The sequence below is a fragment of the Schistocerca gregaria genome, chromosome 5, assembly GCF_023897955.1.
Source record: "Schistocerca gregaria isolate iqSchGreg1 chromosome 5, iqSchGreg1.2, whole genome shotgun sequence".
Lineage (NCBI taxonomy): Eukaryota > Metazoa > Arthropoda > Insecta > Orthoptera > Acrididae > Schistocerca > Schistocerca gregaria.
In genome coordinates, this window is record NC_064924.1 from 11,218,799 (window position 1) to 11,240,867 (window position 22,069).

Sequence of the window (22,069 nt, forward strand, 5' to 3'; positions counted from 1 at the left end):
GTAAACAGGCAGAATACAGTATAGCGGTGGGCAAGTCCTTTGTAAGACAACAAGTGTCTGGTGCAGTTTTTAGATCAGGTAGTGCTGCTACAATGGCCGATTATCAAGATTTAAGTGAGTTTGAACATGGTGTTATAGTTGATGCACGAGCGATGGGACACAGCACCTCCGAGGTACCGATGAAGTGGTGATTTTCCCATACGACCATTTCAGGAGTGTACAGTGAACATCAGAAATCCAGTAAAACATCAAATCTCCAACATTGCTGTGGTCGGAAGAAGATCCTGCTAGAGAGGGACCAATGATGACTGAAGATAATCGTTCAACATGATGGGAGTGCAATCTTCCGCAAATTGCTACAGGTGTCAATGCTGGGCCATCAACAAGTGTCAGCATGTGAACCATTCAATGAAACATCATTGATATGGGCTTTCAGAGCCGAAGGACCACTAGTGTACCTTTGATGGCTGCACGACACAAAACTTTATGCCTCCCTTGAGCCTGTCAAACACTGACATTGGATTGATGAAGACTGGAAACATGTTGCCTGGTCGAACGAGTCTCGTTTTAAATTGTGTTGAGTGGATGGCTGTGTACGGTTATGGAGACAACCTCATGAATCCATAGATCCTGCATGTCAGCAGGGTACTCTTCAAGCTGGTGGAGACTCTGTAATGGTGTGGGGCATGTGCAGTTGGAGTGATATGGGACCCCTGATACATCTAGATATGACTCTGATAGGTGACACATATGTAAGCATCCTGTCTGATTACCTGCATCCATTCTTGTAAATTGTGGATTCCGACAGACTGGGGCAGTTCCAGCAGGACAATGTGACACCCCAAACATCCAGAATTGCTACATAGTGGCTCCAGGAATGCTCTTCTGAGATTAAAACTTACACTGGCCAACAGACTCCTGACACATGAACATATCTGGGATGCCTTGCAATGTGCTGTCCAGAAGAGATCTCTATCCGCTTGCACTCTTATGTATTTATGGACAGCCCTGCAGGATTCATGGTGTCAGTTCCCTCCAGCACTACTTCAGGCACTAGTCAAGTCCATGCCACATTGTGTTGCAGCACTTCTTCGTGCTCGCAGTGGCCCTACACGATATTTGGTGTACCATTTCCTTTGGCTCTTCAGTATGTTCATATATTATCGCAGAATACTCCACTTCATTGATGGTAGCACCATTTTGTTTTGGCCTCTCTGGTGTTGCACTTTGATACTGTGCTGTAGGGATTTCAGTATGTGCCTGGACTGCGCATATTTATGTGCAAACAAACAAAAAGTTATGAAATTTAAAACTTTCCTCTGCATATAAGATGTATGAGATGGTTAAAGAAGCCATCCGTAACGCAGCTTATGAAGCACTGGGAAAAAAAAGAAATCCAAAAGCGTAATAGAATATGTGATGAATGGTGGAAACACTCAGTACAAGAGAAGGTAGAAAGTAAGAAGAAAGCTTATAATAAATGGTTGAACTCGAGATCAGACAGTGATTGGTGAGAATATAGAGAGCAGAGAAAAGATGCACAGAAAACAATAATTAAGGCAAAAAACTAAGCCTGGAAGAAAACTAGTGAAGAGATAGAAAAAAATCATGACGAATACATGAGCAAATAAAGCCTGGAAGGTATTAAAAACAATGAGAACGCAGAATAAAAATGAAGCAGATATAAACCTCATAAACATGCAGGAATGCGTACAGCACTAACAAGGATTACTGAGAACAGAGCAGCATTCACTGAGGACCCACCAGACACTGAAATCAGTAATGATAATATACCACCGAAAACTCCGAAGGAAGTTCAAAATGCAATTAATGCAATGAAAAACTGAAAGTCGCCAGGTCCAGGATTAATTTATATAGAACTGGTTAAAGCAGCACCATCAAAACTCTTTGAGATATTTACAGTGAATTTTGACAAATGCCTTAGAGGTGCTGAAGCCCTAAAGGAGTGGAAAAAGGCAACAGTTATATCAATATTTAAGAAGAGCAACAGGAGAAATTGTGCAAATTATCATGGTATTAGTGTGATGCCATCCATGGCAAGAGTCCATGGCCATATTGTAAAAATGAGGATAGAAGAAGGAATAACTAAATTTGAAGAACAAAATGTATTCAGACCTGGTTGCTCCTGTGCTGATGGAGTATTTACCCTCAAAAACCTAGTGGAGAAAAGGACAGCAAGGGGCCTTACGACCCAGTTTCTCTTTGTAGACCTCCAGAAAGCTTATGACACAGCTTGACAGAACAAGCTAAGGACAAGTCTAATTGATAATGACGTGTCACCGAGCTATGTGAAAGCTGTAAGACGCCTCTACCAAGGTTGCATGGAAATGGTAAAAGTGAGAAATCATTTATCTCAAGAGTCTGAGGTGACAAAGGGACTACACCAGGGATGCACACTCGCCCCCACACTCTTTAAGATCTACCTAGAGGAGGCACTACAATCCTGGAAAAGGAAATGTGGAGGAATCCCCATAGCCAATGAGTTCTTGTTCACTTTATTTTTTGCTGATGACCAAGTGTTAGTAGCTGGAGATGAGGAAGATGCAAATTACATGCTCTGCAAATTAAAAGAAGAATATGAAAAATGGGGTCTTGTCATAAACGTATCTAAAAGAGAATATCTGAAAGCGGGAGAAAATGCTGTTAACGACTTACAACTTTGTGCTGATACTGTTAAAGGGTGTCATAATATTAAGTACCTGGGAGTGACACTGTTGTCCAATGGTAGAAGTATGGATGTTATAAACAATAAAATTGGCCAGAGCAAGTGAACCATAAAAGAAGTAAATGGTATTCTCTGGAACAAAAACATAATGCGCAGAGCAAAACATACCATCTACCACACAATTATTGAAAGTATCACAACATATGGTACAGAGTTGTGGGAACTAACTTAGAGGCAGAAAAGTCACCAGCTGGCTGTCGAGATGGATTTCTGGAGATGGTGTTGTGGATATTCCAGGCTTGATCATATTAGAAATGATAGGATGAGAGAGGTTATGAATGTCGAGAGCACAATCATAGACTACATAGAAAGGAAGCGCCTACTCTGGTATGCTCACTTACAGCATATGCCAGACTGCCAGACACAAGATGGCCAAAATGTGCATGGCAGTGGACTCCACATCAAAGAAGAAAGCACAGTAGACCTGCGATATGCTGGAAAGACGGTGACAACGAGCAGTGGTGGGAAGAGGTCTTAATGAAGGATACTAGACTACATAGAAAGGAAGCGCCTACTCTGGTATGCTCACTTACAGCATATGCCAGACTGCCAGACACAAGATGGCCAAAATGTGCATGGCAGTGGACTCCACATCAAAGAAGAAAGCACAGTAGACCTGCGATATGCTGGAAAGATGGTGACAACGAGCAGTGGTGGGAAGAGGTCTTAATGAAGGATACTAGACTACATAGAAAGGAAGCGCCTACTCTGGTATGCTCACTTACAGCATATGCCAGACTGCCAGACACAAGATGGCCAAAATGTGCATGGCAGTGGACTCCACATCAAAGAAGAAAGCACAGTAGACCTGCGATATGCTGGAAAGACGGTGACAACGAGCAGTGGTGGGAAGAGGTCTTAATGAAGGATACTGGAATAACTGTGAACAATGGAGATTGGGATGCGAGAGGTGGTGGTAGCCGTAGAAACCTCATTCATATATATAACTTTCCCAGTATACAAATTATTCTATAAAATTTTGGGAAAACTGCTGATGTCTGTAACTTGGTGGTACAACATTTTGGCACAGAGTCTTTTGCTCATCTTCAGGTGAATACTAATGAACAATACACTAAGCTCTCTTATTTAAGATCCCTCCAGCACATGCGTCGTGTACCTACACTACTGCCCATTAATTTCAATACACCCTTGTATTTCAGATTTATAACACAAATCGAACATTATTTCTCATAAAATATAATTATATTAACTTCCACATATATAATAGAATCACAATCATTATATTTTACTTTCATCAAAGTATCCTCCTTTGGATTTAATGACTGTCTCACAGACTCAAGGCATGCAGTCAATCAGTTTTTGTAGGTACCGTGAATCTGTATGATTCCACACATCCTTAACAATATTCCAAGATGTTCCTTGCTGGATATATTAACTTCCCTGATATGTCTGTCCACTTCATCCCTGACCATTTCAATGGGATTACAATTGGGGCTTTGGGGCGACCATACCATAACATTCAGTACTTTCCGTTTTTCCTCTGATGCAATGTAGTTTGCACAGTATGGTGACCAAAGTTTTGAGTCATAATCCTGTTGTAAGGTGAATCCTTTATCCATTAAATGCAATCCACTTCATATTGCACGATACTGAAGTATGCGGTTGTACTGCTCCTGATCCATACATCCTTCTATTTTCACAATGTCGCCAACTGGCAAAACATCCCCAAACCATAATAGAGCCTCCACCTTGTTTAACTGTAGGTAGAACACACTGCTGGGCTATTCTTTCTCCTACAAATCGGCGAGCAAATATTATTCTTCTGGTTGCAAAAATCGCAAACTTCAATTCATCGGTGAATAACACCTTTGTCCACTCTTCCAATGTCCAATTATGATGTTTTCTAGCACATTCAAGTCTCTTATGTTTATTTGTGGGCCTTAAAAGGGGTTTTCTTGTTGTGATACATCCTTTCAAGCCAGCTTCAGTCAGTCTCCTTTTTACTGTTGCAACAGATATTGTTGTCATGTTCATTTCTACCAATTCTACATGAATTTGGGGCACTGTTTATCATCTATTTCTCTTACTGGTAATTCTGATATATTTATCACCACTTTTATTTGTTTAATGATGTCATCCTGGTTGTGGTATGTCCTTATTGTTACCTGTTATCTTCTGGCGGTGAAGGGTGTATTGCTCTCCCCCTATAGACACACTACAGTGTTTTGGCGAATAGATAAACCTGCTTGGCTAAGTGCTACAATTGCAGCATGTTTTTCTATGGATATCTCCACTCGTGGAGCCGTACTAGTGATGTGCACACTTCAGTGTCACAAAGGAACTGATGTGGAGGAACCACATGTTATGTATCGTAGCAATGCTTGCCATTCACTGCAGACATCACAACTCTACAGTGAACAACACAGGTGCACCATACGCGGCATCCATCGGCAAATAGGTAAACAAACATATCAGATAGGTAAATAACGTTTATGTATAAAACATTGTTTGTTGTATACTACTGTATGTCGATGACCACAAACAAAATCATGACATGTGTATAACTGTTGTACTATTCCTTTGCTTCCTCAACCATACCCACAGTACGAGACCTTATCTACAGAAAAATAGATGTCATTTATTGGGTGTATCGAAATTAATGAGCGGTAGTGTAGTTGGCATCGTGCATGCATTGCTTGAGAGTATACGCTTCAACTGTAAGTCTGTGCACTGCTCTGCGCACTCTCCATGGTGAAAGCTCACCTCTTCGACATCAAACTGATTGTCTTTGCATTGTAAGATTGCAGAACAATGCCGATTACATAGAGCATGAAGTTTTTCTATAATCGGGTCCCATGCAGAATCTAATTGGAAACCACTGTCTAGATTCATATGGGAGCCAGACAGTTGCATTTCCACTGATTCCTTGGTGACTGAGTTTGAAAAGTTTGACATGTGGGCCACAACTTTTTTTTCTTTTCATTTCAATGAAAGACCTGTCGTCTTTTCATTTCAATGAAAGACCTGTGGAAATACGATGCTCAGTGATAGTGGACTTATTATTTGATTGGAGAAGGTGAGTCTGCTACTGATGTTCTATAATGCAATCCTGCACTGTGCATATCATTTTCCATAAGTAAAATTGCTGGATGCACACGAAATCCTGTAAACACATCTTCATCTTTGTCTATATTATGCAATCCACTGTGAGGTACATGGCAGAGGATACACCTTGGTGTGACATAAGAGCGATGGCACAATCAGGCATTCAGTGCTTCGAAAGGCCACTCATATTGACCATTATGTATGATCTACTAATAGCCACCATTCTGCACAGACAGTGGACCTTCTAAAGATCTTGATCCACCAAGCCCATCAGTCAGAACTGGAACACCTTTAAACTGTGTTCCTGAACTATGGATATTCATCTCAATGAGTACACAGACCACTATGTATGTACAAATGACAGAAGAAGGAAGAGGATGAGGCCTTCCAAACGACTACTTGTTTGCCATAGATTGGAAATGGTTCAGCTAAAACAGTCGGGATATTAAGGAGACATAAAGTTAAAGTAATCTTTTGACCTCCTTCCAAAATGTCAGTGCTTTTGGCACCTGTTAAAGACGGCTTAGAGTTGCACAAAGCAGGTATTGTGCACAGGACTCCATGTAAATATGGCAAATTTTACATAGGGCAAATGACGTATGCTGCGCAGGGTTGCATTATAGAACGTCAGTGGCATACTCACCTTCTCCCATTTTTGCTGAACACTGTATTTCCTCTGGTCATTCAATGAAATATAACGAAACAAAAATTGTGGCCCACATGTCAAACTTTTGGAGCTCAATCATCAAAGAATCAGTTGAAATACAACAGTGTGAATCCCTTATAAATCAAGATAGTTTTTTCCATTTAAATTGTGCATGGGGCCTCATTATAGTGAAACTTCATGTTGGACATTGTCCTGCAAAATCTTACTGTGATATGAAGAGGTGAGTTTCTACCGCTGAGGGCACACGGAGCAGTGCACAGACTTAGAGCAGAAGCACATGTGCTCAAGTAATGCATGCACACTGCTAACTATGACACCACACCTGTGCCTGCAGTACCTTAAATTGGGGAGCTTACTGTACTGCACACCACTGTTCACCTGAAGATCAGCAGAAGACTCGGTGCTGAAATATTGTACGAGCAACATATGGCAGTCCTCCGGAAATTTCACAGAACAAATCAAAAATCTATTATGTAACTTTATTTTTTCAGGGCTACAATTAAAACTTTTACTAAGCATTGTACATCTGGAGCTCAACATTGTGTGAAAGTGAATAATGGACTTTGGGAAAATCAGAGAAGTAATAAATGGATGTGTTTTAGATGTGATGCTACAGAATCTGTATGAACAGTGTGTTTTTGGATGATTATGGAATGTTGACATATAGAACTGGGGTTGATGTGATTAGAAATTGAGCTTTCTGGTTTGTTCTCCAACAAATTATATGTAGTAATTAATAAAAGACTTCTTTGGCATTTCATTTCTTTGTGAAAATGTGACTGATAGTGGAATTTAAACGACAATGGAATATCCATGTTGAAGTAACAATAATATGAAAGGGGTAGAAAGAGGTAGATTGCTATTCTTCACATATAGGAGGCACTGAGTCGTGACAGGCACAATGAAAAGGCTACTAAACCTTTAGCTTACAGACAAAGAGGTCCTGCTTCAGAAGGCCACACACACACACACACACACACACACACACACACACACACACACACACACACTCAAAATGGCCGCTCTGATCTGAACAGCTGTAGACAGTAGCTGTGTGTGTGTGTGTGTGTGTGTGTGCGCGAGCGCGCGCGCGCACGCGTTTCTTTCTGCTTCTGAGAAATGACTCTTTTGTCCAAAAGTAAAAGCTTTGCATCCTTTTATTACATCTGTCTGCGACTTAATGGTTCATCTATGGTGAGTACCAGTCTATCCTTATCATATTGTTGATAGTGGAATTTAATGAGACTCATTTTAAAAATGAATTAATGTATCTCTGTTGTGTTTTCAATCATCTATTTGGCTCTTCTTCATTTTTCTACTGGTCTCATTTGTAAGGTTAAGCTTCAATCCTCCTAACGTTGGTGCTACCTCATTTTCTGCTGACATTCCTTCTATCTTTTCACTTTTATTCCCCGAGGATCATTTTGATCCTCTTTATGTTACATACATGGGCCTTTCTCCCATTACCAGGAGAGGTGCGTACAAGGTGGTCCCTGTTCATAGGCAGTAGCCTCGTTATATGCAGTCATAGTGTGACTGAACTTCTTAATTATTATTAGTCATAACAAAAATTCCAAATATGGAATTTTATAGATGTAACACTAACATTCTAGACATATGCAGCTTCTTCTTCTCTCATATAACTGTTTTTTCCCAATCTGGTCTTAGCTCACTTCTTATCCTGAAGAAGTTAATTGAAACATCCATTTCACTCTATTAGACCACCAGTAAATGTCTGTCTCTTACCTTATGCATCCTTAACAGAATTCAGCTCCATATTGTGAAAAATCAGTGCAGTAATATCCTGCTATCCAACTCTTATAATCTTGAATAAGTGAAAATTGTTGAACTTAGACTGTGGAGAAGGTAACAGTAGCAGTTAGTCTTTTTTCATGTTGTGCATGTTTAATTTTAAAATTCTCTCTGTCTCTCTTCTTTTTTCAGATACGAGTCCAGTTGATGAGGATGATCTTTTCCAGTGTGGGAAATGCAAGAAGCATTTCACCTCTTTCCAGTTGTTTGTACTTCACAAAAAGGAACATAAGCAAGGTGAAACAAAAAAATAAGAACAAATTTACATTTAACCTTCCTCCTCGCCACAGTTAAGTTTACACGAAAAATATGCATTGAGTGTCCCAAAACATAATTTTCACTTTAAAAAAATTGATTTATGTTTGTAAGGTACAGTGTTCAGTAGGTAAGGAAATAAAAAGTTCCTCATTTATAATGCACACTTCAATCATAAGTAGTCATTATTTTTTTCTGGGAAAGCTGGTTATCAAGATGGTCTAGTCTTTTTAATACATATAATAAATTTATTCTCAGGTGCATATGAGTTGCCTTTTACAAACAGCCACCAGATGCTACGATTGAGATGTGGAATTACTTTTTTTTCAAGTTTGTCATTTGTGATGGATAAATCACAATATAAAATAAAATAAATACACACCTGAAACATTCAGAATTTGATTTGGTCAAGTAAACCAGATAGCTGTTAGCGAATTCAGTTCGTTCTGAAGGAAAGAAGCCACGACGAGACTGAAAACTCATGCTGCGATGTACAAGATGAAATGGATCCTATTTTTACTAAATAACCAGGCAAAACTCATTCTTCAGTGATTTAGAAGTTCTTATTGCCTCAGTCCTGGGTACCTGTGAACTGTCTGCATTACTTGCATGCAGAATATTGGGTTAGAATGGCATGAGTAACATGGGACACTGTTTGTTGGGAGTGCAATAGTCAACTATTTTGAATTTTCTTGTAAATGCTTAATGTGGTAAATGCAGGATGGGAGTTAGTGGACTAAGAGTGGTAGATGTAAATTAACTATGACAGAAGTGAATTTGGGGAGGGACTGAAATTGCCAGCTCTAAGGCCCCCTGAATGACTTGAAGCGGTCAGCAGAAGAATGTGCTAATGCTCAATTTAATGATCAAGTGGCCTGATCTAGTTTCCTGTTTTGATTTCAGCTGCACTACATGCTGTTACAAGTAGTGCTGCCAGAACAGCTAAAAAGTGTTTCTACACTGTATATATTGTTTTGCCTTATCTTACTTATGCTCATATTTTTGACTATCACTCTCTATATGGCAGTGATGTTTAAATATTGTAATCGAGTACAGAGGTGAGTGATTTACGATGATGTTATTGAAGACAATTATCCATTCCAGTTAGTCAAAACAAAGAAGATCACAGAATTATTAATATGGCCTGTTTCAACATGTTTAATAGGCCATCTGGAGATTATGAACACCATTTGGATGGAGCTGGTTGCATGATGAACAGCAGCATATGGTCACAACAGAAATGGTAACAGTAGCTGTAGTTACCATTGTGACCACAGGCAGCTATTCACCATGCCGCCAGCTCCAACCAAATGGTGCTCATGATCTGAAGATAACTGATTACACGTGTCGAAACTGTTTATTTTGATAAATGAGATGTTTTGTGATCTTTACTGTTTTTACTAATTGATCATCAAGACCAGATCACTGTTACCTCCTTATCACGTTGGTTAAAGTTGCATGATCCATGCAGAGTCTGATTACTCATTGATTACATCCGATGTTGAAGATACTGCAAGTGTGGCTTGGCATTATGTTGCAACCGGTGTAACCTCAAAAGTTTCAGACACAGTATTTGTTAAAATTCTGAGGAATTCTTTAATGTTGGAAACAAATAAATGCAATAAGTATCAGGACACCTGACTGAAAATGACTTACAAGTTTGTGGCACCCTCCATTGGTAATGCTGGAATTCAATATGATGTTGGCCCACCCTTAGCCTTGATGACAGCTTCCACTTCACAGGCATATGTTCAATCAGGTGCTGGAGGGTTTCTTGGGGAATGGCAGCCCATTCCTCATGGAGTGCTGCACTGAGGAAAGGTATTGATGTTGGTTGGTGAGGCCTGGCCTGAAGTCAGCATTCTAAGACATCCCAAAGGTGTTCTATAGGATTCCGGTCAGGACTCTGTGCAGGCCAGTGCATTACAGGGATGTTATTGTCGTGCAATCACTCCATCACAGGCCGTGCATTATGAAATTGTGTTGAAAGATGCAATCGTCATCCCTGAATTGCTCCTCAACATTGGGAAGCAAGAAGGTGCTTAAAACATCAATGTAGTCCTGTGCTTGTGATAGTGCCGCGCAAAACAACAAGTGGTGCGTAAATATTTTGTCTACATTAAGTTGCTTATGGTTGCAGATGACAAACTGTAAAAGAAAACAGACACTGTAAAAACATAATACAGCAGGAAAACTGCACCATGTGGTTAAGAGGTTAATTTTATGTGCTCTTCAAACATCTTTAATTACAATTTAAAAGCTAATATTTACATGTATATAAACAGTAAAGAACATTCTTTTATGTTTTACAGCTATAAAATAAAAAAACTCACTGGTGATGCTGCAACTGCAGTGAAACATGTTTGGGATAAAAAACAAAATTGTGTTTTGCTAAAGGCGGACCCCATCCAAAAACATATGTATTGTTAAAACAAACACAGACAAAAGAGCTTCAACCTCAAGATGATTTACCCATTTAATAGGTTACATACCTGAACAACTAATATAAAAGTTTGTAGAAGAAGTTATGAATAGGCCCATTGCGATCTACAATTTACAGATTTAATATGTAACAAGAAATAACTCAAAACTTTGCTGTCATGATTTAGCACTTTCCATTGGTGATCTCATCATTTCCTTGTGTAGCGTGGAAGAAGGTTAGAGATGGTGATGCACAGCTCCATCTACATGTACATCTATACTGTGCAAACCATTGTGAAGTGGACGGCAGAGGGCATATCCAATGGTATCAGTATTACAGTTTCCTCCCTTTCCATGTTCATGTTGAGTGCAGGATGAATGATTGTGTAAATGTCTGAATGTGTGCGACAGTTAATCTAATCTTATACTCATGATACCTGTGTGAGTGATAAGTAGGGGGTTGCAGAATACTTCTAAAATCATTTAAAGCTGGCTCTGTAAACTGTGTAATTAGGCTTTTTCAGGGTAGTTTATGTCTATCTTCAAGATCTTGCTAATTCATTACCTTCAGCATCCCTGTCACACTCTCCCACAGGTCAAAAAAACCTGTGACCATTCATGTTACTCTTATCTGTATATGTTCAATATACCCTGTTAGCACAATTTGATACAATAAAAAAAATGCACATACAGATGCCTGCCAACAGCGAAATGTGTCAAAGACTTTAGGACGAAGACTATGCAATACTTCGTAACAACAGTCTGCTTTTGATGTGCTTGATGTCACAGTTGTTTACATTTATAACAGGTTGTGGGAAAATATTGCAATTGGTGGCTCGAGAAACGTTACTTTCAAAGGCAATTTCCTTTTATGCAATATGACTTATGTTACATGTGAGAATGTGTGATTAATTTCTTCAGTTATGGAGCATTTGACTATCATTCAAAACTTAACACTTTGAGGAGCAGCTACTTAGAAAATGTATGGGCCCAGAAATCCATTATTCCATTATTTAAAATTTACTAGCATATTTATGTTTGCTATATCTTAAAGGGTAACACGGTAAAAAAGACCGATCTTGAAGTCAGATTTTTTTATATGTATTTAATTATTTCATGTTGTTGTTGTTGTTGTGGTCTTCAGTCCTGAAACTGGTTTGATGCAGCTCTCCATGCTACTCTATCCTGTGCAAGCTTCTTCATCTCCCAGTACCTACTGCAACCTACGTCCTTCTGAATCTGCTTAGTGTAGTCATCTCTTGGTCTCCCTCTACGATTTTTACCCTCCACGCTGCCCTCCAATACTAAATTAGTGATCCCTTGATGCCTCACAACATGTCCTACCAACCGATCCCTTCATCTGGTCAAGTTGTGCCACAAACTTCTCTTCTCCCCAATCCGATTCAATACTTCCTCATTAGTTATGTGATCTACCCATCTAATCTTGAGCATTCTTCTGTAGCACCACATTTCGAAAGCTTCTATTCTCTTCTTGTCCAAACTATTTATCGTCCATGATTCACTTCCATACATGGCTACACTCCATACTAATACTTTCAGAAATGACTTCCTGACACTTAAATCTATACTCGATGTTAACAAACTTCTCTTCTTCAGAAACGCTTTTCTTGCCATTGCCAGTCTACATTTTATATCCTCTCTACTTCGACCATCATCACTTATTTTGCTCCCCAAATAGCAAAACTCCTTTGCTACTTTAAGTGTCTCACTTCCTAATCTAATTCCCTCAGCATCACCTGACTTAATTCGACTACATTCCATTATCCTCGTTTTGCTTTTGTTGATGGTCATCTTATATCCTCCTTTCAAGACACTATCCATTCCGTTCAACTGCTCTTCCAAGTCCTTTGCTGTCTCTGACAGAATTACGATGTCATCGGCGAACCTCAAAGTTTTTATTTCTACTCCATGGATTTTAATGCCTACTCCGAATTTTTCTTTTGTTTCCTTTACTGCTTGTTCAATATACAGATTGAATAACATCGGGGATAGGCTACAACCCTGTCTTACTCCCTTCCCCACCACTGCTTCCCTTTCATGCCCCTCGACTCTTATAACTGCCATCTGGTTTCTGTACAAATTGTAAATAGCCTTTCGCTCCCTGTATTTTACCCCTGCCACCTTCAGAATTTGAAAGAGAGTATTCCAGTCAACATTGTCAAAAGCTTTCTCTAAGTCTACAAATGCTAGAAACGTAGGTTTGCCTTTTCTTAATCTAGCTTCTAAGATAAGCCGTAGGGTCAGTATTGCCTCACGTGTTCCAACATTTCTACGGAATCCAAACTTATCTTCCCCGAGGTCGGCTTCTACCAGTTTTTCCATTCGTCTGTAAAGAACTCGCGTTAGTATTTTACAGCTGTGACTTATTAAACTGATAGTTCGGTAATTTTCACATCTGTCAACACCTGCTTTCTTTGGGATTGGAAATATTACATTCTTCCTGAAGTCTGAGGGTATTTCGCCTATCTCATACATCTTGCTCACCAGATGGTAGAGTTTTGTCAGGCCTGGCTCTCCCAAGGCCGTCAGTAGTTCCAATGGAATGTTGTCGACTCCGGGGGCCTTGTTTCGACTCAGGTCTTTCAGTGCTCTGTCAAACTCTTCACGCAGTATCGTATCTCCCATTTCATCTTCATCTACATCCTCTTCCATTTCCATAATATTGTCCTCAAGTACATCGCCCTTGTATAGACCCTCTATATACTCCTTCCACCTTTCTGCTTTCCCTTCTTTGCTTAGAACTGGGTTTCCATCTGAGCTCCTAATATTCATACAAGTGGTCCTCTTATCTCCAAAGGTCTCCTTAATTTTCCTGTAGGCAGTATCTATCTTACCTCTAGTGAGATAAGCCTCTACATCCTTACATTTGTCCTCTAGCCATCCCTGCTTAGCTATTTTGCACTTCCTGTCGATCTCATTTTTGAGACGTTTGTATTCCTTTTTGCCTGCTTCATTTACTGCATTTTTATATTTTCTCCTTTCATCAATTAAATTCAATATTTCTTCTGGTACCCAAGGATTTCTACTAGCCCTAGTCTTTTTACCTACTTGATTCTCTGCTGCCTTCACTACTTCATCCCTTAAAGCTACCCATTCTTCTTCTATTGTATTTCTTTCCCCCATTCCTGTCAATTGCTCCCTTATGCTCTCCTTGAAACTCCGTACAACCTCTGGTTCTTTTAGTTTATCCATGTCCCATCTCCTTAAATTCCCACCTTTTTGCAGTTTTAATCTACTGGTCATAACCAATAGATTGTGGTCAGAGTCCACATCTGCCCCTGGAAATGTCTTACAATTTAAAACCTGGTTCCTAAATCTCTGTCGTACCATTATATAATCTATCTGAAACCTGTCAGTATCTCCAGGCTTCTTCCATGTATACAGCCTTCTTTTATGATTCTTGAACCAAGTGTTACCTATGATTAAGTTGTGCTCTGTGCAAAATTCTACCAGGCGGCTTCCTCTTTCATTTCTTTGCCCCAGTCCATATTCACCTACTACGTTTCCTTCTCTCCCTTTTCCTACTACCGAATTCCAGTCACCCATGACTATTAAATTTTCGTCACCCTTCACTATCTGAATAATTTCTTTTATTTGATCATACATTTCTTCAATTTCTTTGTCATCTGCAGAGCTAGTTGGCATATAAACTTGTACTACTGTAGTAGGTGTGGGCTTCGTATCTATCTTGGCCACAATAATGCGTTCACTATGCTGTTTGTAGTAGCTTACCCGCATTCCTATTTTCCTATTCATTATTAAACCTACTCCTGCATTACCCCTATTTGATTTTGTGTTTATAACCCTGTAGTCACCTGACCAGAAGTCTTGTTCCTCTTGCCACCGAACTTCACTAATTCCCACTATATCTAACTTTAACCTATCCATTTCCCTTTTTGAATTTTCTAACCTACCTGCCCGATTAAGGGATCTGACATTCCACGCTCCGACCCGTAGAACGCCAGTTTTCTTTCTCCTGATAACGACATTCTCTTGAGTAGTCCCCGCCCGGAGATCTGAATGGGGGACTATTTTACCTCCGGAATATTTTACCCAAGAGGATGCCATCATCATTTAATCATACAGTAAAGCTGCATGCCCTCGGGAAAAATTACGGCTGTAGTTTCCCCTTGCTTTCAGCCGTTCGCAGTACCAGCACAGCAAGGCTGTTTTGGTTATTGTTACAAGGCCAGATCAGTCAATCATCCAGACTGTTGCCCCTGCAACTACTGAAAAGGCTGCTGCCCCTCTTCAGGAACCACACGTTTGTCTGGCCTCTCAACAGATACCCCTCCGTTGTGGTTGCACCTACGGTACGGCTATCTGTATCGCTGAGGCACGCAAGCCTCCCCACCAGCGGCAAGGTCCATGGTTCATGGGGGGAATTCTTTCATAGATTACAAATTACAGTCAAGACGGCAAAAATATAATTATCCCTTAAAAAAGTGCTAGGTCAGTTCTTGAGCAAGTAAAGATGTAATTGGTGTTCCTGTGGAAAAGTCGAAGTGCTTGTCAGAACATTTATTCACCCAGGTAACTTACATAATGTTCATTGTACAGCAGTGAAATTTATTATTGTGCTTGTCAAAAATACTCAGCTGCTGCAATTTAAACTGTGCTCTTAGGATCCTCCCAAACAACAGCAAAAAAATGTGATGATTAGTATTATAGGTGAGAGCTTAGCTTGTCATGTTGCTATATATATTAATTTGATCCATTAACTTTTCCTATTTGTATGTTCTTCCTACTCAACAGTGATGTTGCTATTGATTGAGTACATCACAAGTCCTATTCTCTGAATATCTATTGTCAGTGGCTGGCAAATCATGTAATATGAGATATGATTGGCTAACAAAAGCACATCACACTCTCGATTTCAGTGCTTCGAAAGCTACCATGTTGTAATTAGAAGAATTCATATTTATAAAAGCATGCAGTGTACATGTTGCTGTACATCAAATATCTTTGCAAATGTGTTGTTTTTTGCTGGGTTTCATTTCCTAAGTTGCTGGGAAGTTCTACGCTATTGTATAACATCTTGACTATTCAAAGGATCTGTAAATTCTACAGCTCCAAGGGGAAATGTATAGTCACTTAATGCCGAAAAAGTGTACTGTGTTTTCACCCAGGGAAAAAGTCATTCTGTTCACATGGTAAAAAATGTAATTTTAACTGGAAAAACCTAGGAATATTTTTCCTTGTCATAGGATACTATGTTTCTTCATTTTGTGAAGTGCATAATTTTACATTTCTGAGCATTTAAAGGAAGTTGCCAATCTTTGCACTACTTCCACATCCAATCATCAAGATCTGATAGAATATATATGCAGCTTCTTTCAGGCAGTACTTCGCTGTAGGTATCTGTGCCATCTGCAGATAGTCTGAAACTATGATTAGTATTGTCTACAAGGTTGTTAAGATGCAACATGAACAGTATGGGTCGCAAACCACATCCCTGGGGCACACCTGAAGTTACTTCTATGACTGATGATGACTCTCCATCCAAGATAACATGCTGCATCCTCCCTACCCAAAAATCCTCAGTGCATTCTGTTTGAGATACTTCATTGTGTTTGAGGTCAGAATATGTTCTAAGATACTATAACAAATTGATGTCAAGGATATCGGTCAGTAGTATTGTGGATCACTTCTATTACCCCTTTTGTTAACGGATGTGACCTGTAGTTTCTCCCCTATTATGGGGCCCAGTTTTTTATTTGAGGGACCTACGGTAGATTATAGTTAGAAGAGAGGATACGTCAGATGCAAATTCGGGTAGAGTATGACAGAGGTGCCTTTGGGCTCTGGAGCTTTGTTCAGTTTTAACAGTTTCAGCCGTTTCTTAACACCATTGACACTAACACTTATTTCACTCGTATTTTCAGTGGTGCAAAGATTGGGGCAGTACTCCTGGGTTTTGCCTTGTAAAGGAACATTTGGAAAAGAGGTAAGCATTTCAGCTTGTGTTTTGCATCCCTCAGTTTCAGTTCCTGTCACATTTGTAAGTAACTGGACACTAACTCTGATACCGCTCACAGCTTTTACATACAACCAGTATTTCTTCAGGTTTTGTGAAAAATCATTTTAACAGTATTCTACTAGGGTAGTCATTGAAAGTTTCACACATTGGTCTTTTCACAGCCAAAAGTGTTTCATTCATCACCTCTCTATCCCCTTGTTTTACACCTCTTATGCAATAGTCTCTTTTTCTTCAGAAATCTCTTTACAGTGGCTGTATACCATGGAGGGTCCCTCCCATTACAAACTGTTCTACTGGGAATGTAACTTTAGCCATAGTTCCTCAACATGCTCTTGTCCTGTTCTGAAAGTACCAAGTTCATCATGAAGATATGACGACACTATTGCTTTTTTTAAACTAACTTACTGAACATCTGTATATTCCTGCTTGTTTTAGTTGCCATTTGTACTTCGGTAATCATCGTTGCCACAACAGCATCATGGTCACTGATAACAGTTTCTATATGGAAGTTCTCAGAGAGGTCAGGTCTCTTTGTTGCCATTAGATCCAATATATATCTCCACCATGAGTGAGGTTCCAAATTATCTATTCTAGGTCTTTTTCAGAAAAGGCATTTAGTACTTTTTCACAGGATGTCTTGTCATGACCACCAGTAACAAAACTGTAATTTCCCCAATTGATTGTTGGATGATTAAAGTCGGCACCGATGACTGCAGTATGATTGGGGGGACTTACGTACAAGTAAACTGAGGTTTTCTCTAAAGTTATTGGTTACATCAGGACTTGAGTTTGGCGGCAACAAAAGGATCCAGTTGTTATTTTATGCCCACTTTGGTATTGAATCTTGCCCAAACAATATCACATGCAGCGTCAATATCTATCCTGGTGGATCTGATTTTCTGGTCTACTGTGACAAATACACCAAATCCATCTCCCATTAGCCTATCTTTGTGATAAAAATTTGCTGTTATCGATGTAAGGTTTCAACCAGCTTACTGTACCCAGTGTTATGTGAGCTTCACTGCTTTACAGGAGCACTTTAGACTCTCGGTACTTTCTTGTGAATGCTTCAGCAGTTAACCACGAGGATTTTAATACTCTCAAATGCAAGAGGCATCTCTTTTGATACTTATGGTTCCCTTCAGCTATCATTACCTGGATTGGATGGAGAACTGCCTAATATAAAAAATTCTCATGTGTGCTCCACACAGAGTCAGCTACTTGGGTAGCAGCCTCTGGTGTGTAGTGCACACTTGACCCATTTAGGGGCATCCTACAGATCTCAACCCTATGGTTCCAGTCCTAGTATTCCAGCCTTGCTCGTCATAGAGCTTTTAAAGTTTATGGTTCAGTCCTTCCACTCGACTCAAAACCAAGGGGTCACTTTTAGTTCTGGGGCCATTGTGCAAATTGTGAGCTTTGCTGAAACTCTGTGCAGCAAGTCTGGTCTTTTCAGCCCCTTACATCTACATCTACATAAACACTGATACTCTGCAACCCACCTTACAGTGTGTGATAGATGGTTACCTCGTGCCACTGCTATTTATCTCCTTTCCTATTCCAGTCGCAAATAGAATGAGAGAAAAATGACTGTCTGTAGTATGAGCCCTGAATCTCTTATCTTCATTGTCCCTACGCACAGTGAATGTCAAAGGCAATAGGATTGTTGTGCAGTCGGCATCAGATGCCAGTTCTCTAAATTTTCTCAATAGTGTTCCTTGAAAAGAATTTCACCTTTCCTTCAGGGATTCCCATGAGTTCCTGAAGGATCTCAGTGACACTTGCATGTTGTTTGAACCTACCAGTAATAAATCTAGCAGCTCACCTCTGAATTGCTATGATGTCTTTCTCTAAACTGACCTGGTATGGATCCCAAACTCTCAAGCAGTACTCAAGAGTAGGTCACAATAGCATTCTATATGCAGTCTCCTTTAAGGAGGAGCCACACTTCCCTAGAATTCTCCCACTAAACCGAAGTTCACCATTTGCATTTCCTACTATAATTCACACATGCTTGTTCTAATTCATATTGCTTTGCAAAGTTATCCCCAGGTATTTAAACGACATGACTGTGTCAAGTGGGACCCTACTTATGCTATATCCTAACATTCTATGTTATGTTTTTCATACTTAACCACATTAAATTAAGTTTTTCTATGTTTAAAGTTAGCCAAAATTCATTACATCGACTAGAAATTTTGTCTACATTGTCTTGTATCCTCCTACTGTCCCTCAATTTTGACACCTCATCTTACAACACAGCATCAGCAACAACTGCAGAGTGCTGTCCACCTTGTCCAACATATCATTTATGTATGTAGAGAATGATAGCAGTTCTGTCACACTTTCCTGGGGCACTGTTGACAATACCCTTGTTTGTGATGAATGTTCGCTGTCGAGGACAACGTACAGGGTTCTCTAACTTACAAAGTCTTTGAGCAGTCACATATCTGTGAACCTATTCCTCATGCTTGTACCTTCGTTAACCACCTGCAGTGGGACAGCATATCAAATACTTTCTGCCAATCTAGAAATTTGGAATCCGCCTGCTGCCCTTCAACATAGTTTGTAATATACCCTGTGAGAAAAGGGCAAGCTGAGTTTCTCACAGAGTGTGCTTTCTAAAACCATGCTGATTCATGTACATACACTCAGTGGTAAGAAAATTTATTATATTCGAACTGAGAATATGTTCAAGGATTCTGCAGCAAACCAATCTTAGGGATATTGGTCTGTAATTTTGTGGGTCTGTTCTTTTGCCCTTCTCATACGCAATCACCTGTGCTTTTTTTCCAGTCGCGTGGGACTTTGACCTGGATGAGAGATTCGTGATAAATGCAAGTAGCTGGAATGATCCAAGTATGACTTTGGAGCTCGGACACTAGCTTTCATTTGTTGTAGTGTGCACCACAATCTGCAGTTGCTTGCACCCTGCTGCTGGAATAGTCTCTTGACATGTTGAATGGGGCCTCCCAGGGATGCACATTGAGCAGGTCTGGTGTCCTTTTCTGTCCCTCACTGTCACTTCCCTAAGAGGTCCCATTATTTAATGTACATTTGAACTACCGATATTTAATAGACCCATTCCTGACACTGGGTAAAACAGATTATCCCAAAACAGGTAAAATGAGCCCCACTGGCTCGTTTCTGTTTCTGTGAAAGACAGCACATCAAACATGCTGGCTGTGGGGATCGTTGTAACACTCTGAGTCCACCTCAGCCCCTGCCTACCTACTGCCATTAACGTGCCACTTGCAGTGAAATGGCTCAGCGGTAACAGATCCCTGTTACTTCCTACAGAGGAGACAGGATCCACAGGTCAGGACAGCACTTGAAGTGTGTTTGATACCACAGGTACATGACTTTTGGGAGCTCGTCCAACACATCAATTCGCAGCAGATGCCAGTCATTTGACAGTAGTCATGGTGATTTCCAACTGCTACAAATGTCAATTAATTCATCCTATGTTTGAGAACAGTATTCACTGTGGGGTTGCATTGTGGCTGGCACAATGTTTTACTCGACAATGAACAAATAACTTTAAACTAAGCCTGCTGACTATCTTTAAATCAGTTGAGCTAAAAAAAATTATATTTTCCCCTATAGAAACTGAAGCAAATAAACTTGTGGTAAAAATTACTAGTTTTCTAAAACTTTTGGAGGCTAATTACACTCATTAACAAACTGGAAAATAGAGTTGATTTAAAATAAATGTAGATAATACAGGGGGAGTAAAAAAAGACTTTACAGCTTTGGAAAGATATATAAATTTATTGAGATAACATACAGAATCGGTAGATGTGTCATTTTGTTGCAAACAACCTCAAGTTTGATTCACTTGTGCAGAGTGCGATCACTGGGTATTTTGGTTCATGAAACAAACTCTGCAGCAACTTTTTGGCATAAATTTTATTCAGAAAATGCTAAAGCACCTCCAAGTAGGCCAACAACTTACTCTTGGCCGAAGATGGATTGTTCACTGCAATGTAATAAATCACCATGTCATCCGTATGTTGATGATTATGTCCAACAGGTTAGGGAGAGCTTTGCCTACAGTCCACAAAAATTAATGAGATGTGCAATTCGAGAGATTGGCATTCAGCAAATAACTGTTTGGTGAGTACTGTGTAAACTTTTACACTTAAAACTGCACAGATTCACTATGGCACAGCACATTAGTGATGCAGATAAGGTTTCAATCCTGAACACAGTAACTTTCTGTGATGAGCCAACATTTAATTACCAGTGGCATGGTGAACACCCACAACTGTAGAATATAGATCATCGAAAATCCACGTGCAACACTGGAACACATTTTTTGCAGCCCCAAAATTAATATGTTTTGTGCCCTTAGCAAATTGAAAGTGTACAGCCCTTTCTTCTTTACAAAGAAAACTTTTATTGATATTGTTTATCTGAAAATACTTGAAAACTTTTTAATTCCACAGATTTATAAAGATAATGTTGATGGGATGTTTTATTACCAGCAAGATGGTGCATCACTTCATTTCCTTGTGGAAGTTTGAGGTTTCCTCTTTAATTGCCTCCCTGGTCAGTGGATTGGTTATGGAGGGCCAATCGCATGCCACCTCATTCCCCAGACTTGACACCATTGGAATTTCTTCCTCTGGGGTTTCATTAAACACCATGTGTATGTTCCTACCCACCAAAGAGTTTAGCCAACCTGAAAAACTGAATCTATGCTGCCATTTCACAGGTTACACTCAATTTGCTTCAATGAGTGTGGGAAGAAATTAATTACCAGTGGAATGTTTGCCACTTCATAAATGGTAGTCACACTGAACCAAAATGACACTTTGAGCTTTTATGTGAAAGTTGAGGTTGTTTGCTACAATATGACACATCCACCAATTCTGTAAGTTATCTCAAGAAATTTCCATATCATTCCAAAGTTGTAAACTCCTTTTTGAATCACTTCTCTTGAGAGATCTGGTTGGTTGGTTGATTGATTTTGGGAAGGGGACCAAACACCAAGGACATTGGTCCCTCTTGAGGGGCAAAACTAAATGTAACAGAATATTTTAGTTCCTATATCTGCTACAGTAATTATGTCACAAATGCTAGTTCAGTACTAAAAATT

The 22,069-nt window shown here is 39.7% G+C and overlaps 1 protein-coding gene across 1 annotated transcript in view; it reads left to right on the plus strand.

Annotated features, from left to right (window-relative positions):
* The window catches only part of LOC126272638 (zinc finger protein 761-like), a 355,681-nt gene that overhangs the window by 37,219 nt on the left and 296,393 nt on the right, over window positions 1–22,069 (plus strand). Inside the window, exon 3 of the mRNA XM_049975612.1 lies at window positions 8,424–8,528. Within this exon, the coding sequence (XP_049831569.1) occupies window positions 8,424–8,528 (105 nt within the window). The remainder of the gene's footprint in view (window positions 1–8,423; window positions 8,529–22,069) is intronic.